This window comes from Myzus persicae, unplaced genomic scaffold, assembly GCF_001856785.1.
Source record: "Myzus persicae strain clone G006 unplaced genomic scaffold, MPER_G0061.0, whole genome shotgun sequence".
In the NCBI taxonomy this organism is placed as follows: Eukaryota; Metazoa; Arthropoda; class Insecta; order Hemiptera; family Aphididae; genus Myzus; species Myzus persicae.
Window position 1 is genome coordinate 206057 of NW_019104444.1, and position 12442 is coordinate 218498.

The 12442-nt window shown below is 34.2% G+C and overlaps 1 protein-coding gene across 7 annotated transcripts in view; it reads left to right on the forward strand.

Moving 5' to 3' along the window:
• The window catches only part of LOC111042201 (facilitated trehalose transporter Tret1-2 homolog), a 76860-nt gene that overhangs the window by 59961 nt on the left and 4457 nt on the right, over positions 1-12442 (forward strand). For all 7 annotated transcript variants that reach the window (XM_022326737.1, XM_022326736.1, XM_022326742.1 and 4 more), the window contains exon 4: positions 9314-9676. In XM_022326737.1, coding sequence (XP_022182429.1) covers positions 9314-9676 — 363 coding nt within the window. The remainder of the gene's footprint in view (positions 1-9313; positions 9677-12442) is intronic.

Consider the following 12442-nt stretch of genomic DNA (forward strand, 5'->3'; position numbering starts at 1 on the left):
GAAAATTTACTGTTAGTTAAGTGGTAGGCACCTGAGTATGCCGGCGTGGTGTACCACTTCGTTGAAAATAATCAATTAATAAATTTTTTTTTTACAATTGCCCATTTTCCCGGTTACCTATTGGTTATTATGTTTAATGTAGAAATGAGTGAGATGCATCGCTTTCAATGTAAAATAAAAATAAATGTTTTACTATAATCGTCTCGACAAAACACTCTTAAAATATACATTTTTTGTGTGTTTGGCAATTCAGCATGAAAAGTGTGTTATAAATTGTTATCTAGGTATTTTAATATGCATCCTATATAGTTATAGTGTAAAATGCGATAACCCAACCTTAATAAATAATAAGACCCAAATACATTACGCTTGCATAATATTAATTATTAAATATGATTAAATACTGTTCCACTGTTTGACAATCGATGTTGCCCGTTTCTTTGAAAACCAAACACAATCATGGCGTTATCGTTATAATATTATGTGTACAGTTATTAATTATTATTATGAATTAAAACAATATTGGCGATTGTGTCTATCATTATTTCCAGCACGAGAATAAAGGTATGACTGAAAAAATTCGAAGTAACAAACAAATTTAATTCGTTAGTTTTAAAAAAAGTACCTACCTACGGTAGTTGTATATATAAATTAATACACATAGATAAGAAACAAAACTGATTAAAAAAAAAATTACAAATAAACATTTTGTAACCTAACCCTCGAACAGAATTATACAATTGTATTTTATAAGCTGGCCACACTGATCATACCACACAATCTAACAAAAAAAAATTTATTATTGTGGCTAATAAAAATAATGCATTGGTGATTATTAATCTTTTAAAAAGCGAGTATTTAATATTTCAGGCGTACATTTAAAACCGTACAAATATTATTGTTATTATTATTATTTTCCCTCGCTAGTCCGTAATAATTAATTAAAGTCACCACTCGCCGTCATCATAATCGTGCTGTATGCAATGTAGTGTGTTCTTTAATGGTTCTTTAATGGTTCGTTCTCACGATGACACGATCGCATTAGATTCTTCAACACATTATTATTGTACGCTTGTCGATCGCTGAAATGGCGTTGTTTTTTTATATATATTACGATCATCATCTTCTTCGTCCACCCACGTCTGTTGATGACTATAAAATACGGCATTCGAACAATGGACCCGCGTTGTTCGGGACGTCGCACAATAAATTGTTTCCCCTTTATTTTGTATATTTTGTGTACACAGCGCCCCGGACCACGAGCCAAAGACAAGAAAATATCACAACATGCACAATAATATAATTGATGTTTATAATAATAACGACAATGTATCTTTATATTCGCAATGATACAAAAATGTGTGTCATTCGCTAATCAATTGTTGTTGCTGTTGTTGTTGTTGTGGTGGTGGTGGTGGTGGTGGTAGATACGGCCGCATACAGGACCTACTGAAAATGCTGGAATTATGAGATTACAATAGACAAATGTGCTGGAAATAAAATATGAAATCAACGGAGAGTTTTGTACGGTATAATTTTTTAACCGAAAATTGTTAAATGGAACATAGAGCTCTCCCCCCCCCCCCCCCCCCCGACCCATAATACAATACAACTTTATAAAACAACAATTCTAGTTAACGAATACGATGTTTTATTGTAATTATAATATCGACTGCTTGGCTATCCTGTAAAAAGAAAATTGAATACACAATTATAATGACACATCAATAAATTATATCTTATATTATTATATATTTCTCGATAGTTATAAAAAAACCTGCACTAAATCGTTCTTTCAAGTTTATTGTTAATTTGAAGCTAACGCTAAATCTTGACTAAAAATAATATCCAATCCTGGCCTGGTGCATGGACAGTTATCGTTTCCGTATGATAAAATGCAGAGTTAACAGGTGGTACGTATATACATTTGTGGTATGTGCATTAGAACCATATTATACGCCGACATAATATTATATTTTTCAACAAATATGAATATTATTGGAAATGATAAATGTCGTATTTTACATTTCGTTCGGAAACCATAAGTGTCGAGATTGCGGGTCCAAAGTGGTCGACCGACGGTTTGAACAGGATTTTAAACATCTGGAGTTGCACTTCATAACATGCAGGACGCCGTTTGTGTAGTAATGTTGCAATAAGGCAACAGTCACACTAAAGGTATAGTCTAGAGTCTAGACTATCATAGTGGGTAGAAACACTATATAGGAACCGAGAAATACAGCGTTGGCTCATGTTATATTTGTCTGTATCAACAGCCCACAGATAAGGAGGAGGGGCACGTTCTCGGTATCATATAATATATGCGATGGGCCCGAGTAGTGTTGTCAGCTTAAAATTATATTAAGTGTTCATTCGTACTTTTTACTGTATAAAAAGATTGCATTTTAAAGCAAACTGAACAAAATAAAGTTATAATACTACATTTTACGTACATTTTAAATAATTTTACCTGTACTGTGTCCTCTTCGTCGTGAAAAAAAAAATAATATGAACATTTTTGATATCAAATTTTCAAAAATTATGGGGATGGCTGATTTTTGGAAAAATATATATAACCATATATTATGTTATAAATTATTTTGTTAACAATCATTAATATGATATAAAATATTATGATGAATTATTACCTAATGAAGTAGGTAGAAACTTAATACAAGCATAAGTATGTATTTTTAAAAGCATTTGCTTCCCAGTAGGTACTTAATATTTTAAGTAATGACATTGTGTTCAAAGCACTTCAAACTACCAAATTATATTATTCAAAAAATGTTACATTTTGTTATTTTACTTTAAACGAAATGAGAGTAATATCGTTGATTACATATACACATATGTATAATCAATTGTGTTATTACTACGACATTGTTTCTTAACAGTAATTAATTATAAAGTTCTGTGTATACTCCAATATGCAATCTGAAAGTATAATATATAGCCACCCAATGTTCAAACGGAAATAAAAACAGGACTATATTTTTTTTCATCAATTCGGCACCACAATTTGGAAGTTCCTTTCGATCTCGTAGTCTCGACTCTTGGAACAGTATATTTTAACGCCTGACATAATAACATGATATGCAATTATAGCTGAACTTTGCCCACACTTATCCTCGACGCGTTAGTTTGGTCTTCTTTTTTTCCTAAAAGGACAGGGCCGTTACGTTGTAGCAAGAGCAATTACTTAAATAGTCTAAACTGGTCGACGATTGTAGGAAGACATTAAAATAAAATCGTTAGAAAACTATATTGATAGCAAAATGTTGTACCTATGTATAATATTATCGATGTGACGAAGTCTACGTGGTTCCCAAATCTTGGGCGTATAATATAATATTCAAACAACATAATATATGACCAAATATTGTAATGATACTTGTAGGTGTGGCGTGTTTGTACGTTTCAGTTTTCTCACACAAACAAAACTGACCAAGTATATTATAATATTTAAATATTAAAATGTTTTCGACGTTTATTTTTCGCGAAATTTCTAGACCCACAGCTGTTAACCGAAGCTACAACACAGTGAGATTCGGGTGATCTAGAAGTGAAATATTTCGTGTGTGTGTGCCACTGATGCAGTTTAGCAGATACTCAACGTATCGTGGTGGAAGTAACTTAATACATCTGTGGTGGTTCTTGTTCAACGTAATTTCGTCTTTGCGGGGTTGTGGGAGGGGGGGCAATACAACGTCCATATTCGAGATGGTTTCGCAAGTTTTCTTTACAGTGCATTGGTCGTCCACCCCCTAATATAATATACCCTTTGGTTGTATAGTTGTGGCAGCACGTTTTCGTTATACATTTATTATTATTATTATTATTATTATACTTCGCTCCTGTTGTTGTCGGGATTCAATAAATAAACTGAGCGCGCGTGACCATACACTACACCTTGGCGAATGTGTGTGCGTGTATGCGATAGAGATCTCGTGTCCTTGATTGCCGTTGGCCGTTTCTGTAGATCAAAGTCCAACTGTATAGCGCCAATAACAGTAATATAATAATAATAATAATAATAATAATAATAATAATAATAATAGTAATAATTGCCGTCCGATCGCCGCCGCATTTGACTAGCGCCCGACCTCCGTTGGCGTCACTCGACCTCGAGTGTCGTCCCCGTTTTGGTATAGACTAGAGGGGGCCGAGCCCCAATATTCTGCTGTCCAAGGGGAGGACAAGAGGCCGATTTCGCTGATTTTTGATTCATTGTAGTTGCCCAAGATGGCAGTGTGATATTTTGTCGTTTGCGGCAACAAACTACGAGTAAGCAAAAATATAATAATATATAAATATGAGTACCATATTATTAGAAAACGTTGACATTACACTGCTAGTTGTTACACAAATACATAGATCGTAGAAAAAAAATAGTTGTTGCACCTGGATTTTATTTTTAAAACTGTGAAACATTGAAAATATGTGTGTGTCATTTTAGTTCACATTGTTCACATCAATTGTCTCGCTCGCATACGTACAGCTTGCGGTATAAACTATATTGACGATTACAATTTTGAATAATTCAATATTATATTTTATTTTATTATTCTATCGCAAACAATATCGGAATACAGCATTTTAATGAGCACACGCCGTACCTAAAAGAAACGATTTCGACGAACTCGGATGAAACCGAATCCATATTGAATTATTTTAGCCCGACGTTTGGCTTTTTTTGTTTGTCGGTTTACACCCCATTTTGAGGGGGCGTCAGAGCGTGTGCGGTGATGGCCTGCCAAGCGATTCGGCGGAGTGGGTCTAAGATAACAGCGTCCACTATAGATTTAACATTTAAATACCGCACAAGATGCACGCTATATATTGATTGAGCGAACACTGATGAAAAGTAAATCGTTTTGAATGTTTTTTTTATAAAATCCCTTTTCCTCTAATATTGGAGTGCTCGATGTACATAGCGCTGGAGTGCAGTGGGAGGGAGGGGGTGACCGACGATGTCTTCTACTCTCGAAATATAATATGATATATTTATTATTTAGGTATTATACGAGTAAATAATTGTTCAATTTATTATGAACCGTGCGATATGACGATGTGTGGTGTACGTATACTGCAATAATACCTACCTATGGAGTATAGCATTCGACGACGAAGAGCACTACCTCTGTTTGGCGTCCCGAGGTCAAGGTTTTGTTTCACGTGTGAGTGTGTGTGCGTGTGTGTGCGTGATTCCATATTCCGTCTTAGTCGCCCGGCTGGTAATTATTATTCGTTTCTGGAACCGTTGAAAATTATCGTATTTGTAATTAATGTGCAAGACCTAAACTTTAACCTTTTTTACCACCCACCACTCACCTACAATCGTGTATGTTCGTCGTTTATATGTGTATATAGGTAGCGTAAAATAATAATTTACTGTGTTGTGATGTGTACTTAATATATCGGTACTGTAGGCCCTGCGACAGCGATTCACCCGCACCCTTAATTAGATATCACGTGAGATTTGTAATCATTACACCGTCGCACTTGCGTACACACTGATAATTATACGCTTTAAATTGTCGGAAATATTGTGTCAGTTGTAGATTAGGTTAAAATAGTGTGCGATTTTGGCTGAAAAGTGTATAACAGTATAACAGTTTGACGGTAGCACACGGAGAGAAACGAGACGGTGCACGTGATCCCGCGACTTTTGTCAGAATTGAAAATGTATATTGTAAAAAAAAAAAACTTATTATTATACTAATTGTTCGCTCCCCGACGGCGGCGATGGACGGAAATTACTCGGTCGCTCGTTATGTACAATATTATGATGTATGTATAATACCTATATAGTAACAGTCGACATTCGTGCACTATTATTATATTATTATACACCTTTTGTACACTGTTTTTTGTTTATTAGTCGCCGGTTTTAGTTGTTTTTTCATAATAAAATGATCGACACCATCATACTAAATTAGCTTTCCCCCTCCCGAATTTATTATCACTTTATCGCGTGCTTGTCCATCTGGCGAAAATAAAACGTCCGTTTTTCACGCAAACCTCCCATGTACACAATATATTTAATATTGTCTAATTTGTTTTTTCAACTCGTTTCGCTGTACATGTAATATTACTAGCCGTGGATGTATGGATTAATTTTGACAAACAGAACATGACGTGTTCGCTCGTGTTACCTATGCGGACGTCGATAATATTTTTTTCCCAATTCATATTTGACATTTACGATGATGATTAATCGTCAAAAACATTAAAACGGTTTATGGACAATATCGCATGCTGTATACGCCGGCCTGCAGAGGACTGTTATGTACGTTTTATCAAGACTTGAAGTTTATTACTGTGTGGACATGTCCCCGAGTTTTACGAGTTTAAAAAAAATATATATTTGTTGTGTAGTGTATAGTTTCAGCACATGTGTATTTTTGATTTTTTAATTCACTCACGATTGTACTGATGCACGATATATACTTATTTTTCTCTCTGACAATCGATGTATACGGTTGAAGACTTTGGGGTTTTCCTTACGAGCATAGGAAAAAGCCATTTTAACAATTTTTCGTGATCTTTGTCGTTAGGAATATGTATAAGACACACTATTAAACAAATGAATGAAATTAATATTTCTACAACTGTATATATACGCTGTTGTTTCGGGATCAAAAGTTCAACAAAAAAAATGTGTTCCATTTTATTTCTATATTCAATTTTTGTTTTATTATTTATTCTATATATGAATTTATTATATAAGTATCGTTGACCGTTGCAGAAGTTGCCATAGGTATATATTCCTATTATAACCTAACCTAACCTTTTTTTTGTATTTATATTCATATTCACGCAACTTCGCATGTCGTGCTTTCATGTCAAATTATTTATTGTCACACACACTCACAATATTATTGTGAACTTTTCAAAGTAACGGATCACTTGGTTTATTACTTACAAAGTTACAAATTATAATTTACAAATCCAACACTTATAGTCCAATAAACAAGCCGTCTTACATTTCTAAATCAATCTGCTCGAAGCAAAAAAAAAACATTCCAGGTACCTACAGTCTCGATTATACACTTATAATCTAGAAGCAAGTATAATATTATTATATGATCAATATTAAGTCGAGAAATAGTTTTTATAAATTTTTTAAACAAAAAAAGTTATAGATTTAGGTATTTTTTATGTATTGATTATTAGTTATTTTTGGAAAATATTAGCATGCTTTGTTTATTGAATGAATATTTGTTGTTGTTTTTTTAACGTGACAGTACATTAAGCGATTATTGAAAAATAAAATTTTGTCAACATTCTGCCATGGACAATAAAATAATAAAAGTTGAGAAGTTAAATACTAGATAAATATTATAGTACCACGCCTGTGTGGCTTTAAAAAGATAACGGATTTCATAATCGAACAGTCACAAGGACGTACTTAAGAAACTATAAAAAAATAAATGGCATACATACATTATCAATTTAAAAAGTTATGTTTTGTTATCGAACAGTCATTTAAAATAACTTCAATGCACTATAGTACGTGTGCTTTTTTTGTTGTGGCACTCTTTTGCTGCTGATTATGATGATAGTTAAAATATTTATTTCGCTGACTGAACTTTATCTTAACATTATTATATTTTATGCAGTAGCGGTTTACTGTAAAATAGTAAATTTTATAAATGATTTATAATACATGGCGTTATTACCGAGGCTATTGCTATCATCAAACATATAATATATTTTTATGTTTACTCTACGAGTCAAAGGGTTTGTCGGTTTTGGTCCGGATATCCGGCTGTTTTGTTTCAAAATGATTTGGTGTTTCACTCGTATAGTTTACCAAATACCTTCTAAATAAATATCTACACTCGCTCATTGCATTGGTTATTATTACTATTACGGACATTATACAATGTAGACTGCGGTAAAAAAAAAATGAAAAGGCAATTCATCGATTAAGCTATATGTACGCTTGAATGTTCTTTATCGCAAATATATTGTATTTCTTTTTTTACGCATTACACGGTTGACACGAATTCAGTTAAAACACTTCGAAAGTGTAATATGCAGAAAAAAACCTATTCAATGGCGTGGTACTCGGATCTTAAACGTGATTTATCCGTCGAATTGTACTCCAATTGTTTCTCGACCTGTGCACAGTGTACCTCTATATACTTTTACGCTACATATTTTTTATTATCATTCCGCGCATAAGCACACACTCACACCACACACGGTTTGTCTCGAGGCCCATGTCACATCATATACAGGTATACTTGGCCATCACCTCTATGGCTGCAGTATACAAGTGCCAGTGCTCGTCCGGACTGGAATTAATTTCCTCCAGGGCACCCCTTCCCACTCCGAGTGTCGTAGATTGGGATATGCATAAACTTATACTCACTACGTATTATATTATACACCTATAATAGTATGGTATCTACTTTGCTCTCTGTATAATATTCTATTACCCGCATCGTCGTGATATTATTATTATATTATATATTGGTACTTTTTTGTACCGTACAATGGGCGGGACCATCATCAAAATCCGACGTCAGAACTCTCCCCCCCCCCCTGGCACCCGGTCGACGGCGTGTACTTATAGATCAGTGAGCGTTTATTGTTACGATCGCTCGTCACACCCCGAAGCCCCGAGGCGAGAGACCTCGAACGCTGATCTCCTGAGCTAGGTGCCCGAGGTGCGACTGAAATAAAAAATAGCGCCAAAACTGCGTTTCGTGTAAATACATCTGAAAACCTATTCGTACTGAGCGTTTATAATATAACATATTCGTGTTTAATGCCTGCCATATATACACCGTTAAAAAGATATTAAACCACGTTAACATGTAATATTTTTTCATTTTCGACGAGCGAACTCACTACGATTGTTTCTGCAGCGATGACGTCACCGCGAGCCCTATATGTTATTATTATACACCTGTCAGGTCTCTCCGCTCCTCTCGACGACTTGACGCGATCGAGAATTTTTTTTCGCACCAAGCGAACACGTCTTAATTATAGTATTATATAGATTGATGTAGATTGTGCACAATATACTGTACATACATATATAATATATATATTATATATATATATACTCACCTACTCGGGTGAGACGACGGTCTGCGGAAAACATCGATCAGCAGGTTGTTGTACCTGCAGCATATAAAAATCCGTAAACGGTCCATCACCACTCCAGCCTCCAATATTCTCCTTTATACTATCACAAAGGCTTATAAGTTAGCATCTAAAGCTGTGCAGTGTAAAAAATATCATATCGTTATATATAGACTTGTTATCATCATCTCCTCTTTTCTTCTCGTTACAGCCACGATCGGACCGTTCGCCGTGGGTACGGTGCTGGCGTGGACGTCGCCGGTGCTGCCCATGTTGCAGTCCGAGAACTCGAGGATTCCGATCACAGCCGACGAGGGGTCGTGGGTGGGTTCTCTGATCGCCATCGGTGCCATCATCGGGTCCATCCCGGCCGGCAAGGGTGCGGACATATTCGGCCGGAAGCCCACCATCGCCGCCCTGGCGGTGCCGTTCATCATCAGCTGGGCAATGATATACTTCGCGACCACCGTGTGGGAACTGTACGTGGCCCGTCTGATCGCCGGCGCCGTCATCGGCGGAGTCACCGCCACCGTTCCGATGTACATCGGCGAGATAGCCGAGAGCTCTATCAGAGGTAAGTGTCACGCTTGATATAAAATTTGTATAAATATAATATCAGATGGGTCAAACCCGACCTCCTACCAACATAATATCGTTTATTATTATTATTATTATTATTATTATTATACAAACACTGCATTATAATGATTTGACGATGCCGTCGAGGTCGTTTGTGTGTATGTATGTGTCAAACAACTCTGCTGTTACACCTATAATATACGTATAGTACAACGCTAAACGTATATAGTAGTATCATGTATCCCTAGGTAATTGGCCGACTATATTGTAACGGTTTTTATAATTATAATTATTGTGTGTGTGTTTTTTTAACTTTGTATTGGACAGGCGCTTCTCAGAGCCGTTTATAATTGCCGCGCCTCCCCCCTCCGACTAGTGTACAAACTATTTAAACAATAATTATAATTAATATTGTATATCCCGTTAGCCCGATACAGTAGATTCGAATAGCGTGCTTATCAACGTATTTAATATCTCTTTAAATTATACGCTGTCGACGCCTGTCGTGTAAACACCGAAAGTTGATATTATACCGTCTTGTGTGCGATCTAGGAGGGAATAATAAAGTACATATTCTCTACAACAATTGCCAACGAATGGAGTAAAATAGTATTACATAGCTTATAGAAAAAATCCTTCGAATTTTTCCTAGGATAACAGTCCTCCGTAGCTGCAACCGTGACGAGATATCTGCTGTTTTTCATTGTTTTAGACAATTTGACACTGACATATTGCTATATCGAGAAAAATTCCACGAACTAGTACAAAATATCATAATGATTCGTTGGCGCCAGTATTCTCGATAAATTTATACCGTGCATAAAATTATACAAGTACATAACAATATTGTGTCTTACCTCACTCGCGATCATTAATAATTACTCCGTGTCATCTGTCTCCTAGCTTATAAATAATTGAAACTCCGCTGTTTTTCAGCAGTATACGATTTTCCCACGAATTGTATTAATTATCTCACGTTTATTATAAAATATAATAATGCCGCACACATCGCGTTATTGTTTGTATACGTGGTATAAATTTGCTTACCAATGCAATACTATTTGTAATTGATATTTTCTAATAATTCTCGTTAATCGCCGTGGACTTAACGGTACCCTAGAGTCTAAGGCCTAGACAGGTTAATTCATCAAGTATGCTCACCTCTCTTTTATCTTTTATAATAATACCTTTATATTAATCGAAATTCGAATATTTTTACTTTTTAACTTTTTAAATAGGTATATATATATACTTCTCAAAAACTGTTTTCAGATTAAACTTTTATTCCATTAAACAAATGTCCTAAGGACTATAAATAAATTTTTTTTTTCAAATGAGTAACCTTTTTTACAGTACATTTTTAAGTATAGGTTTTTTTGAAAAATATCATACATCTAAATAACAATTTGAACGACTGGAGTACTTAGTTTCTGAGTTATTTGACATTGCGTTTTAATGATAATGATCATTTAGAATTATTTTACTTAAAATATGTCTAAGAGTTAAATTTAATATGAAGTCTCTAGTACTTGTTCTACTATTACAATTTTTATCAAATTTGAATTAATTACTAAACTTTTCAAATCATATCATAGCCCCCCCCCCCTAAACTCATAACTATGGTATAATACATTCTACGGATCCGTAAACATGGTCATTATAAGTATACTTAGAAATTCCAAGATTTGAAATGTAATAAAGATTTGAATTATTATGCATTACTTACACAAAGGGAGGGGGGATGTGAAATTTGTGAATATGCGTACGAATAATATGTATTAAACAAACATAAGGTCTACGTCTCCTCGTTTGGGATTCTTGTACGAAAATTTTTCAGTTTTGTTACTGTTCTTTTTAACGAAATGTAACTCCAGTAATTTTTTTATAACTTATAAAGATATTCAGATTATCAATTGTTAATATCGGCAGGTACTTCGAAATTATTTTTCAATTTTTTATTAATTTACAAACATATTGTGTACTAATTAACAATTCTTTTGAATATTGTGTATTTAAACTTAACAATTGATATTACCAAATTCTACTCTTTTAGTTTCTTTGCTGCAATAATTAATATCGACTTTATTAGTTGACAACTTACTATTAGCAGTGTGCTAAATGAGTGTGTAGTATTGAATACAAAGTAAATGATCTTGAGTGTGCTTGCTACTACTATTATAACTTCTGCACGCAGTGCAAACATGCAAAGTATGTCATGCTTAACGATTCTTTTGCATCATATGATTTGGTATTTAATAAAGGTATAAACATTATAATTGTTCATATTTCCACAACTCACTGCTTCAATAACAATTACAAGTAATAGTTGAATAAGCTCTTTAAAATAATTGGCATAATATTTAATTTATTATAGTTATTAAAACACCCAATGGCTCAATAGTTTACCACTTACATTAAGTGATTGTCGCTTGTATAATAATCATGTCGATTGCATGTATTCGCATGTCGATTGCTCTTTTTCAAAAATCCATCATACAACGTACAATTTGTCCTTATCTTAACCTATTAGTTACCATAATTATTTAATAATATAAAATCATACGATGTCGTTTCTGAACTTCCTTGTAAGTTAGGAAAAACATATCGTGGTTACATTTTTGTTACAAAATGTTGAGGAAGCTTCCAACAAATATTTCAAACTTAAGATGACGGAATATCGTAGCTCAGCACTTGATCCCATATCCATATTATTAACAATAATTTTTGTCGATTTTACTTAAAAATAAAATATAGCTATGCA